Source organism: Piliocolobus tephrosceles, chromosome 6 (assembly GCF_002776525.5).
Source record: "Piliocolobus tephrosceles isolate RC106 chromosome 6, ASM277652v3, whole genome shotgun sequence".
Classification (NCBI taxonomy): domain Eukaryota; kingdom Metazoa; phylum Chordata; class Mammalia; order Primates; family Cercopithecidae; genus Piliocolobus; species Piliocolobus tephrosceles.
In genome coordinates, this window is record NC_045439.1 from 56,551,509 (window position 1) to 56,564,695 (window position 13,187).

At 41.7% G+C, this 13,187-nt stretch overlaps 1 protein-coding gene across 8 annotated transcripts in view; it reads left to right on the forward strand.

Moving 5' to 3' along the window:
- NIN (ninein) overlaps positions 1-13,187 on the forward strand; it is a 113,754-nt gene that overhangs the window by 46,728 nt on the left and 53,839 nt on the right. For all 8 annotated transcript variants that reach the window (XM_023222696.2, XM_023222699.2, XM_023222692.2 and 5 more), the window contains 2 exons: positions 6,931-6,970; positions 8,904-9,094. In XM_023222696.2, the coding sequence (XP_023078464.2) occupies positions 6,931-6,970; positions 8,904-9,094 (231 nt within the window). The remainder of the gene's footprint in view (positions 1-6,930; positions 6,971-8,903; positions 9,095-13,187) is intronic.

Genomic DNA, 13,187 nt, shown 5'->3' on the forward strand with positions numbered 1-13,187 from the left:
CTACCCAGCTCAGAGCACAGGCTTTGTAAATACTTAGGACTGTTAGTGAAATACTCCATAGATGCTGTATTTTTTTGAAAGTCTTGAAGTTTCTTTAATGAGCACTCTTCTTAAACTGATTTCTGGTTTTTCTCAGAGACTTCCTGTGCTTAGTTAAATGTGCTGCTCTTCTAAATGCACACTACAGCTCAGTTTGGGGAGCTGTGTTACTCTAGTACATTTCCTTCCTCTTCTCTCTGGGTTTACAGGGCTTTCTCCTTTCCAAAGAAAAAAAAAAATCTACGCCAGGCTCTGAGGCTGCTGAGATCAGCTCGGCAACCTCTGCTGGGAAAGAATGGCCCACATCTGCCCCCGTAATGGTTTTAATTAGCCGTACATTCTGCGGGTTGCAAAGGTCTGCGCTGGAGCAGATGGCTGGTGGGGGTGGTGGCTGGGCTATTGTGGGCAGGGGCCACACCAGGACCACAGGCTGCAGATGCTGGCCCGGCCTTGGGACTGGAAGCTGGAGATCCAGGAGGCTCGGGCCATCTGCTCTGCAGTCCAGCAAAGCAGATGTCCCTCCAAAGAAAGCATTCCAAAAATCGGTGCCGCCTGTGCAGCCGCCGTGTGCAGAGCACCCTTGTCCAGCTGTAGGACAACGCAAGAGCTGGCTACAATGGCCAGCATGACATTGAGATGCGTGGCCCACAGAGTGGGTTTGGGGACTCCCTTTGTCTGCCTGAGGGAGGGCGTGGGGACTGTCTTGTGAGCAGCCATTTTGGGGCTGGACAACCTCTGACCTTCTCCCCTCTGCCTACTCTCAATGGGGCTGTTGGCCAGTACACTGGCATGGTAATGAGGAAGGACAAGGCAGCCCCTGCCAGCCATGGCTGCCTAGGGGACACTGTCTGCAGGGAGGGGCCCCAGGGGAAGCCCTGATCCTAAGGTGAATTGGAAGTTCATCGCCTCATCACAATCATCATGCTCAAAGCTGTAGTTCTGGGGGATTTCCTTAACTTTATTAAAGTATGATTATAAAAGTTATGTACGTGTACAGTGTACATGATGTTTTGATATATGGATACATTGTGAAATAACTAAATTAAACCAATTAACATATCAAGGCTGTAACTTTTAAAGAGAGTCTCTTCTGGGTTTGTTCTTTAAAGCTGGCACTGGTCTGTCTGCTGTTTCTTCTGCCCTTGGCCTAGTTTTACACATCCAAGTAGTAAGAACAGTAATTGTAATATTTATTAACAAATGCTTGGCACTTACCGGGCACTGTTGTAAGTGCTTTCCAAATATGAAGCACACCGTCAGAGGTACGTGTTGTTATTCATGTACTCATGAGGAAACTGAGGCATACAGAGGTTAAGTAACTTGGCCAAGGTCACACCACGAGTAAGTGGTAGAGCTGAAATTGAACTCAAGTGTGGCTCTGCAGTCTAAATCCCTAAACACATTATTTTTTCTGACTGAAATAATAACAGTAGCTAAGGTTTCCTAAGTGCCAAACATATGGCTGCATGTCCCTTTGGGTGCACTGGAGTGTCCTCCTCACTTTGTAAGGTACTGAGGGGTCACGGAAAGTGGTGGAGCCAAACAACCCAGTGTCTCTGCCAAACCCTTTTGCTTATTTGTCCACAACTGTGCCTCCAGAGTAGGGAGAAACTGAAGTCCCACAGGATGATTTCTATGTGTATTAATATCCATTCTTTCTCAAGTGAGAGGCTACATACATTTCAAGGGAATAAATAAATCTTATGAATTCAGTCTTGTGAACACGTCTCAGCCATTGTGCCTTGCTTTCCCCTCTACTTTTCCAAAGATTTTTGTGATAATCGTCCTTCTAGTGCTCATCGCAGATCTGTGTCTACAGGCCACCTGCCAGGCTTCCACTGTGCTGCGAAAGCCATCAGCAATTGAAGGACCCTCTTCCAGAATGATGCCTCCCTTTACTGGTGGTGTTCCAGTAACCGAATGATTTAATACTTCCCAGCCTTCTAACCTCCTTCTCTCCCTGCTTTCTAATTGGAACTGCTGGCTCCAGGCAGTGAGAATGAAAATAAATGAGCTGTGAATGAATTGAATCTTCCTCCACCCACCCCCCGAAATAGCAATTTAATAACAAATGCTCAACCACCCTGTGCTTTTCTACCTCTGATTAAGGGAACAGATCCTCGGTGGAGACTAGGTAGGAAGAAGCACAGAATTCCTCATATCTGTGTGGTAAGCCCCATCTCCAACTGAGGTGGTCTTGGAATGAAAATGTAGCCATTAGTATAAGCCTGTTTCTCCTTTTAGCAGGGTGGTCCTGGCTGATCTGTGTTTCTTACAAAGGAATTCTTGGGATACCGCTGCTCCCAGAAGACTTTAAAACATGTTTAAAGTGACTCGGTGCGGTGACTCACACTTGTAATCCCAACACTTTGGAAGGCTGAGGTGGCTGGATCACTTGAGCCCAGAAATTGAAGACCAGCCTGGGCAACATGGCAAAACCCCATCTCTACAAAAAAAAAAAAAAAAAAAAAAATACAAAAATGAGCCTGGTGTGGTAGCAGGAACCTGTAGGTGGGTCGGCGGGGAGGGCCAGAGGATCACCTGAGCCTGGGAGGTTGAAGCTGCAGTACAGAGTGAGACTCTGTCTTAAAAACAAACCCAAACAAAAACCATGTTTATCCTTTTCCCCCAACCTCCACCCCCACTTGCCTTAAGATTTTGTGTGAAATCATTGAAGATGAGGATGCTGTCTGGGCTTTCGAAGGCTGTGCCATATCTGACGCTTTGGGGTTGGACTGTCTCAAGAATGTCTCTTTGGGATGGTCTCAGTCCGCAAGGCAGGTCTCAGTCGAGTGTCTCTGATCTTGCCGCAGTCTGCTAAATTGAGGAGGCGCTGGCATCCAGCATTCAGCAGCCTGAGCAGCACCTGGGCTTCCCACCAAACCTCCTCATCTGTCATAGTATGAGGAGATGTTGCAGATGCTGCAGAGCAATATTTACCCAGAGGAGGGAGCTTCCCTTTATCCCACCCCCAAGTCACAGGAAATGAATTTAGTGAAAACTTAGTGGGCAAATAGTGAGAGTTGTACCTGTTTCTGTTGCATAAACAACATTTATAACAGTAAAAGAATAAAAGGAAATTGTTTCCCATCATCGTTCAACCAAGATGCATCTGTTTTTATTATCTCCGTTTCCTTCCAACCTTTGTCTAATGTATAAATATTTGTTCATCGTATAGGTAGCATTTTTGTAATGGTCTTTCATTTAACGTTTCATAAGATGCTTTTCCATGTTCCTACATGGTTTTTTAATTATGCTTTTAATGGCTACATTATAATGTATCGTTATACTTTAGGCTGTTGTTGAATATTTAAATTGTTTTTAATACTTTCTTGTTACAAAAAGTGATGTGATGTACATATTTACACATATGGCTTTTCTTCCTCAATTTTATTGTCTTTGAATACCAAGTGAAATTATTGGACCAAAAAGTATGAACATTTTTATTGCTTTTGATACATAAAGCCATTACGTTACTAAAAGTAATAACCATTTACGGTGCTACCCATGACATATAAACAGACCTATTTTAAATCATAACCTTGATGATAGTAGAAGTCATATCTTAAACACTTTGCTAATTTAATAGGAACAAAATGACCTTTTTGTGGGAAACAAAATGACTTCTTGGTTTTAATCTTTCTTTGATTGCTGTTGAGATGAACCTTCCTCCATTTTTTTTTTTTTTTTAATTATGTAGCCTCTTATGTGAATTGTCTGTGTTTCTTGCTTCTCTGCTGGGAAGACTTGGCATTTTTCTTACAAATGTATATGAATGACAGATACCTTCCCAGTCCGACCCAATTGAATGCTTTAAGTTTAAATATGGAAATTAAAATATTCTAAAATTAAAATAAATTCTACATGTATCATATAAACATATGTCCAATAAAAATAACAAAACTGTATAGAGCTTAGTATGTGCCAGGCACTTTACCATAACTCCATGAAATACGTACTACTTTGTTCCCATTTTAGAGGCAGAGAACCTGAGGCAGAAGTCGTCAGAAGCTTGCCTAAGGCCAACCTGATAGGGAAGCCATGATTCAGCACCAGGCACTCTGGCTCCTAAGTCTACGCAGTGGCCTCCGTACTCGATCCCTTATTAGTTAGGAGTAAGAATCCAGGGAAGAAGGTAGCGGGGAGGTGCTGTCCCAGAGAGTGAATCAGACGTAAGCACCCAGTCCCATAGACTCATAAGACATTGGAAACAGTATATTGGAGCATCTTGCTTCTCTGAATTCTGTGCTCACTATTTTCAGATGAACTGAGAAGTAAATGAGCCAATGCTTTAGTAATGACAAGGATTTTTCGAAGGTGTGTGCGTTGCATTTTTACAGCTGTATATTCCAACTGGGACTCTCTTTATGTTTTGGGGCCAGTGATATAACATTCTCCTGCTATTTCTCTCATTTGTTTCTGCTGTTAGAAATCATCCCCTGTTTGAGATTTGGTAGGTTTTGACCAATGGTTCTGAGACCATAAAACCCTATTTTATTTGTCATAGGTGGAATTAGTGGATTTAGTTCTGGGGTGTTTCCAACTGGTATGCTAAATAATGAATTTTATAATTTTGGATGCCAAAGTAGTATGAGCATTTAAATTGTCTCCTCTGTTGACTAGGGAAATAAATGTGGAGGGACAGACAGGCAGGATGATTTTGTTCTTTTAAATTTTCTTTTTTTTTTTTTGAGACAGAGTCTTGCTCTGTCTCCCAGGCTGGAGTGCAGTGGCCGGATCTCAGCTCACTGCAAGCTCCACCTCCTGGGTTTACGCCATTCTCCTGCCTCAGCCTCCCGAGTAGCTGGGACTACAGGCGCCCGCCACCTCGCCCGGCTAGTTTTTTGTATTTTTTAGTAGAGACGGGGTTTCACCGTGTTAGCCAGGATGGTCTCGATCTCCTGACCTCGTGATCCGCCCTTCTCGGCCTCCCAAACTGCTGGGATGACAGGCTTGAGCCACCACGCCTGGCCCTAAATTTTCTTATGCAAAAACAATTTAATTCTGACCAGAAATGAGAATGTAAGAAAATGTATGAAGGACTGTTGACTTTACCATTCACTCCCCATCCCCACCATGCCTCCGACATCCACTGGATTGGAGAGACGTCTTTATGTAGAAATGTAGGCTGAGCGAGCTGATGAAATCGTTATCACAAGCAAAAATCACACCATGTCCTAATTCATTTTTCATTGATACCGTGTTTATTAGTGACTTTCCATTATAAACTGCATGAATTGTAGCGAACTTCAGCATTTTGAGTTACGGCCTTTTGGTGTCTTCCGTTTGTCAGCAGTAACCCATCTCAGCATTGTCAGTTTGGTATGGTCAAATTAAATGAACTCTCTGAATTGATACTATCTTAAATCTTAAAGTAAAACATGGACCTGTGAAACCATGATAGGTGGTTGGACCTCATTTAAGAGGAGAGAACTACCACTGTTGAGTGTGGAGAATAAAGTAGATGAGGGTAGAGAAGAACTTCAACTCATATTAACTTGAATGAACTACTGGAAAACAACATTTCAACTAAAAATTTTATGTGGCATACCATCTGTCATGAGGAATCCAAGTTCTAGAGACAGGTATTAATTAGGCTGACTTTCCTGTCGAATTTATTTTCAGATTCTAAGAAATCAAGTAATCTTGTACAGGTCAGCTACCCAGAAAATGTGCTGGTTATTTGTTATCAAAGGCAGCTTCATTCGTAAAGCTGGATCACTGCTATGACAGCAGCCGCATTTGGAAAGGGCGATTCACCTTTTCTAGCAGGGTTTTCTTTGATGGTTGTAGTAACCCCCCATAACAGTGATTAGTTTTGGGCAGTTTGCTGGAGAAGATAAAGCCATTTGCTGGAAGCCACAGCCACTGTGGACCTACTTGTTGGAACTGGTCAAAAGACGACCTGTACCGTCCCCAGCCAGTGGAGCAAGGGCTGAATTTTGGTCCTGACCTGTGCCCTTAGCAGGGCACTTTTGTGCAGTGCACAAATTACAACTGTATGCTGTGACTTTGGAGAAGAGGCAGGAGTAATGAAGCATGATAAGGTGGCAAAATGGTCCAATTCAGATAAATTGAACTGCCTTTAATGTAATTTACTGATAATGTATATTTTACTTACACTTTCTCTAGCCTACTTATTTTAAGTTGCATCTCTCTCCTCACTATGCCACAGATAAACCAGGCTCATTATTGCCTTCTTGCTTCAGCAAATAACAACTGTCCCCTTCTTTTCATTTGGCTCTCTGCAGTTTATCCTTCGAGTCTCAGTTTAGACATTGCTTCTTCCCGCTCTACCAAGTCTAAAGTAGTCCATCTGTGTAGCCACATAGCATCCTGAACTTCCTTGTCATAGCACTTAAAATACTACCCTGTTGTATTTCCTATTTTCTTGTCTGCTTGTCTTCATTAGCATATAAACTTCTTGAGGCAGGAAATACGTTTGTCCTGTTCATGGTTGTTTATGGTTGTACTACCAAGACTTAGCACAGTACCTAGCACAAAAAGAAGCACTCAGTACACATTTATTGAAGAATAAATTCATAAATGCATGTGTATAGATACTTGTTGGTTGATGATACTGGATATTTGCTTTGGCTGGGTTTAATTGGTTTTGATAGGTTTTGCTGTTGAATAAGTGACCTAGCAAATGAGGACAAATCATTGGTGAAATGCTGCAGAAGGCTGTGTGGTGTTTCTTAGGAGTCTCGTCCTGATTGGCTGGTTAACTGAAGAGAACTCATCTAGATGGATACACTAGAGAGACCTGAAATTATGTAACTCACTTAGATGATGATTTCAGAGCCAGAGAGTGATCTGCTCTAGGAAAAGCTAGGATAGTTCTTTCTGAATAAGTTATAAAGCACACTCATCTTCTCTTGCCTCCTCTAGCACTGGAAGACGCAACGCAGTGAGGAGTATGAAGCGGAAGGTAAGAGCCGAGTGTGTCAGGACATGCCTGGAAGGGAAGGGCTGTCAGGTGCTCTCCACACCCCGTCTTTCTGATCTCTTATGCTGGAGGCCAGCTGGGAAGTAACATTAAGAAAAACAGCAACAAAAAATTTATTCACAATTGATAGCTTTTAGTTTTAAAATCCTAGCATTTAATATCGTGCAAGAGATGGTAACTGAGATACATAATTTCACTTATGAGCTAATTTCTCTCTTATACAGACTTTCAGATTAATTTTATAACAGTCCTAAATAGTGACCTATTAAAATGCATCCCTTGGCCAGGCACAGTGGCTCATGCCTGTAATCCCAGCACTTTGGGAGGCCAAGACAGGAGGATCACTTGAGCCCAGGAGTTCATGACCAGCCTGGGCAACATGGCGAACCCCGTCTCTACTAAAAATAGCCAGGTGTGGTTAGCACGTTCCTGTGGTCCCAGCTACTCCGAAGGCTGAGGTGGAAGAATCCATTAAGCCCAAGAGTTGGAGGCTGTAGTGAGCCGTGATTGTGCCACTGCACTCCTGCTTGGATAGCAGAAGAGACTCTGTCTCAAAAAATAAAAATAACAATATAAATTAATTAGTTAACTTCAAAATGCATCCTTTGACAAGTTTCAAATGCGTTTCAGAAGCATCAGAACAAGTTGATCCTGTGGCCACAAGATGGCACTGTGGTTCAGCTAACAGAACCTCAGCCCACTTCACAACCCTCTGTGGATTAGCTGTACTTAAGTGTAATTACAACCTGTTCTCTAGGTTGAAACGCCACAGCAGTAATGGGCTTAATTCCTGTCAGTAAAGAGTGGGAGTAGCACTAAATATGCCTTTCAACCCTCTGAGGTTCTTCCAAGCACACAAAATTGTGCCAGTAATTATCTCATGTTTAAGTAATGACTTTACAGAATCTCTAATGTGTAAAGCAAAATTTACAAGTGAGGGCTTTTAATAAGAGAATAAGTAAGCAGTTTTGATTTTTAAATAAGTAGTTTGATCCTTAAGTCTTCAAATGAAATTTACCTTAATGTATAGATAACTGGGAACTTACAGCTTGCAACCATTGAATTTTTTTTTTTTTTTTTTTTCAGTTGAACTGTTGGTTTCTGTATGTCAGAATATTCATATGTAAAGATTTGGGAACAGGCTAATCTTGAGACTTTTTTTTTTTTGAGATGGAGTCTCGCTCTGTCGCCCAGGTGAAGTGCAGTGGCCGGACCTCGGCTCACTGCAAGCTCTGCCTCCTGGGTTCATGCCATTCTCCTGCCTCAGCCTTCCGAGTAGCTGGGACTACAGGCGCCCGCCACCACACCCAGCTAATTTTTTTGTATTTTTAGTAGAGACGGGGTTTCATCGTAGCCAGGATGATCTCCATCTCCTGACCTCATGATCCGCCCACCTCAGCCTCCCAAAGTGCTGGGATTACAGGTGTGAGCCACTACGCCCGGCCATCTTGAGACTTTTATCATGAGATTATTTTCTTTTCAGTAAAAGATGCTGTAGTACTTAGACTGGAAAGAAAGTGGAGGTAATACATTCTGGTAGCTATAGCTGAGATAGAGCTTATAGAGTTCTCAATAATGGCCCTCAACCAGCCTTCTCTTGTAATCACTATAGTCTAAGCTTGTGATGTGCTCAGTATTGAAATAAAACAAACCTAGAACTTTGCAATATTGCACAGGAGATTATATTTATTACACAGTAATGACTGTCAGGGAGCCAAAAAGTACCCATTTACTCTAGTTGCAGCCTTAGAACCATTGATTCTGTTTCATGGGAGCTTCAGGACCAAATCAAAATGGAATTGACATTTATTGTCTTTTTCTTATAATATTGATTTTCAGAAAGCACAGTTTTCTTTAAGAATAGGCACTCTGTCTTTGTCATTCCTTTGGAAACCGTGCAACATTTGCTTCTCAGGCCAGTTAAGGTTTTGGAACCCAGATGACTTGAATGCTTCACAGAGTGGATCTTCCCCTCCCCAAGACTGGATAGAAGAGAAACTGCAAGAAGTTTGTGAAGATTTGGGGATCACCCGTGATGGTCACCTGAACCGGAAGAAGCTGGTCTCCATCTGTGAGCAGTACGGTTTACAGAGTGTGGATGGAGAGGTGAGCCTCGCAGTGTAATTCAGGAATAATAGTGATGGTAAAAGCGTAGCTGGCCACAGGCTAGGAACAGCTGTGGTGTGGCTCTCTGCAGCTTGTTTTCTCCTAAGAAGTCATTCATAAAGATTTTTTTTCCTAAGAAGTCATTCATACAGATTCTGTCATTGAGGAGCTCTTGTTGTGTTGTGGAAAAGAAAAACTGACAAGGGCTGACACTTACCCAGCTATTGCAAGCTCACTGTGGTAGGCAGGTTACCCCATGTGAAACTGTCAGGCACTAGCTCTGTGTAGCCATGATGTCACATGTATTTGTAGAGGTGCCATTCGCAGAGTAAAATGTGGGAAACATGTGGAGGAAGAATTAAGCAAGGATTTCAGTAGATTTGAGTTGGGGGAGTATTTTGTAGGCCAGAAGGATAAATTTAAGTTTTTGGAAAGAACATCTCAGTATCATCCCTGAGTTCTTAAGCAGATTGAGCGATATAGAGAAAAATCTTGCTTGCTGACAGGAGTGAAACTGCTTTTACATATTGGCATGAAGAGAGCCTTGGGTGAGAGCAGCCAGCAGCCATCACAATATTCTGGTCATGAGAAAATGGTAAAGGGTAGATTGGTTGTTTTGAAAGTACTAAGAAGAGTTTTGAAGGAGCCCCCAAAAGACTCTTCTTTGGGAAAACTCTGAGCTTTATGTTTTCTAAAAAATTAAGAGAGGAACTGATAGGACTGGGTGCATGAATAGCTGTGAAACCTAAGAATAGAAATAATTCTAAGATGTGCCTTTCAACGAGCTGAAAATAAGGACTGGAGAGAGTTAGGTTAGGGCTACAGTTGTCGCTTTGGGAATCTTTGATTATAATGATATTTGAAGCCATGCTTTCTGCTTGCTCAGGAGGTAAGTGGTATTATTTTTCTAAACAAGTAATAGAAATATTTGTTTAGTGGTATTTTTCTAAACAAGTAATAGAAATATTTGTTTAGTGGTATTTTTCTAAACAAATAATAGCTTTTGATTTATTATCAAAAGCTTCCAAGTAGCCTTACAGAAATTTTTTGTTGTTGTTTTCCCCTTCTTCCGTGTGTATTTGACCATTATATACCCTTTTTAATGGCTTTATATACCCTTTTTAATGGCTTTATATACCTTTTTAATGGCTCAGTGGTCATTTATTTTTCACTGGTGACTATTGAGTCATAAAATTAAATTTATTCTCCTGAATTGTAAATCAGTGCAGTATGCAGAATCTTGGGTTGTTTTTGCCAAAAAATATTGCACAAACTTGGATTATTTATCTAAAACCAATTCTTGGAATAAATTGTAGCCATTTGTGGAAAGCTGCATTTTCTTCTGTGGTGGAGTTTCCAAAGCTCAGGAAAAGAAATAGCACATTTAGTTATTTTCCTCTGGCCTGAGGACAAGCAGTGTGAATATAGCTTTTGCTTAGTGTTTTTCCTGCTAAAGAAAAATAGTGAAATACTGTAGTACTTAGTATTACTAGCTCTAAACCACAGAGGAGCTGGAAGTTCAAGATGATCTCATTTACTTGGAATCCTAAAATTTTACAACTGAAAGCCATTTTAGATTTAATCACCTCTCATTTTATAGGTAGAGAGAGGGAAATCATGGCTGTTTCCTGCTTTCATGAAGGGGAAATAGAGTCACTGTCTTATGCCTGTAACTAGCACACTCTTTTCCAAAAGCAAGAATAGTGACAGGGCAGAGATGCAAACTAGCATGCTCGATGCCAAATCTGGCCCCAAGCCTATTTTATTTGTCATGCCCAGTGTTCTTAAAATTGAACTTTTTGCTACATTGAAAAAAAAAAATCAGGAGATTTTTCTCAAAATCCAAAGATTTGGCTCCATTTTGTGGGCAGTAAGATGCAGCCAGCTCCTTTGGAGAGAACATGCACCCCTGTGTTCAGTTTCCCAGCACTCACTGCTTTCTGATGTCTTAAACCCATCTTGCCTCATTCATTGACATCATTTCCCAGCCCTCTTTGAGTGTGTGGGTTTGTGATTATTTTCCAGCTTACACTTCCATAAACCAACCATCCAAAGACCTGGTCCCTGTATCCTGGGGAATTAGAATGTCCTCACAGTTCCAGAGACAGCTCATGCTCGAAGTGTAGAGCGTGCCCCAGTTGCCCATTTAACCAGCATTGTTTTCTGCCTAGCCCCCCCGGTCTTCTGAATCCACACTGTTTTATTCATCACTTGCCCACTCCACCACCTCAAATAACTGGAAGGACTTCACAGGTGCAAGGTCTTTAGGCAGTCTGGAAGTGGTGCACTGATTTGGCTAATGTCACAGGTCAAGCACTGTGGATCTAAGGTTAGAGCCAAACTTTTAACCTTGTTAACTTCAGTCAGCATACCTGGACTTGACTATAATTTCTGGTATGATGGTCCTGAAAGCCTTGTCCTCTAGGAGAGTATTATTTTGGTTGATAAGAATAGGATAGAAAAGCTAAGGGATCTTGGCAACCTCAGAATCTTGCCCCAAATATCTCTCCATTGATTTGATCCTCTTTTAGGATTGTTGCTTCTTGCAAACGTTTCCACTCCTTAGAATAGTTTTCTTGTTTCAGAGTTCCCTCCAGAGGAAGTAGTATGAAAGCAAGAATGGAAACTGATGTTTCCTATTGGATAAGAATTGGGGGAAAAACAACATTTGAGATGAAAGAATTGCCTCAAGCCCTTAGACAAAGAATGAAATCAACAATAATGAGATTGTATAAATCCTAGCAGTAGTCCAGATTTACAAAATGAATATGAAAATTTTGAGAATGTATTGCAGAGAATTTAGGTCTGTGTTAGAATGAGTCCAGTTGTAGGCTCAAATGCAACAAGAGCAATTTGTTGCTTATTCTGTCTCCTTACTGCTCAGTGGCATAGGCCTCAACTGGAAGCTTGTTAGAAATGCTGCATCTGAGTCCCCACCACCAGACTTACTATATTAGGGTCTTCATTTTAATAAGCTCTCCAAGAGATTTCTGTTTTCTACGTTGGAGGCATGTTCCTGTAGAAACATTTTAGCCCCCAGAATAAAGAAGAATCTGACTGCTAGTAGGAGGGTTTTGCTTTTCCTCCTCGTTCTGTGGCTTCAATGATTCACGTTTCTCTGTTCACCTTCCCATTCATCTGTGGAGCTAGGGAACCAGCCATTCCCAGGCAAACTTCTAGATGGGGCTGTAGCCCAGTCTTCCCTTCCCTATTACAGGATAGGGGCTATTTGATTACCATTCGAGAGTGCAGACTAGCCAGTCAAAACTCCCTTGCCTTTACATCTCTTGGAACCCATCTATTGCACACACATACAATCTTTGTTTCTCCTGTGCTAAAACATTAAAGCAAAAAGCCAATACACTCTGTATTGTTACAAGTAAGGTTCTAAACCCCAGGTTATGGATTTCAGAACCCAAATCTGAATTGTAATCAGATCATTGTAATCTGTCCCAGACCAAATTCTGCTGTGTTAGCATACCAGTTTCAAAAATTCAACATAAAGAAAATATCACCGAGGGTCACCACAGTATAAAGGTGTAACAGATGTCTAACCGCTTTCTGCTGTTATGACACTGGGAAGCTGTATCTTTTTTTTTTTTTTTTTTTTTTTTTAGACAGAGTCTCGCTCTGTTGCCCAGGCTGGAGTGCAGTGGTGTGATCTCGGCTCATTGAAAACTCCGCCTCATGGGTTCATGGCATTCTCCTGCCTCAGCCTCCCGAGCAGCGGGGACTATAGGCGCCTGCCACCACGCCCACCTAATTTTTGTATTTTTAGTAGAGACTGGGTTTCACCATGTTAGCCAGGATGGTCTCGATCTCCTGACCTCGTGATCCACCTGCCTCGGACTCCCAAAGTGCTGGGATTACAGGCGTGAGCCACCATGCCCAGCCAGGAAGCCGTATCTTTGTATTATTTAGGTAATTTTTTTTAATTTGTAAGAATCATGTGTAACAACATTAAAGACTGCCTATTGTAGGAGTGTGAGTAAAAGAGAATATAGTTAATTGCTAAATTGCATAAGATTATGAAGATGTTGGAAATTGACTTTTATTTAGTTTGTGTGAAGGAGGGCATATCATCACTCGAAAG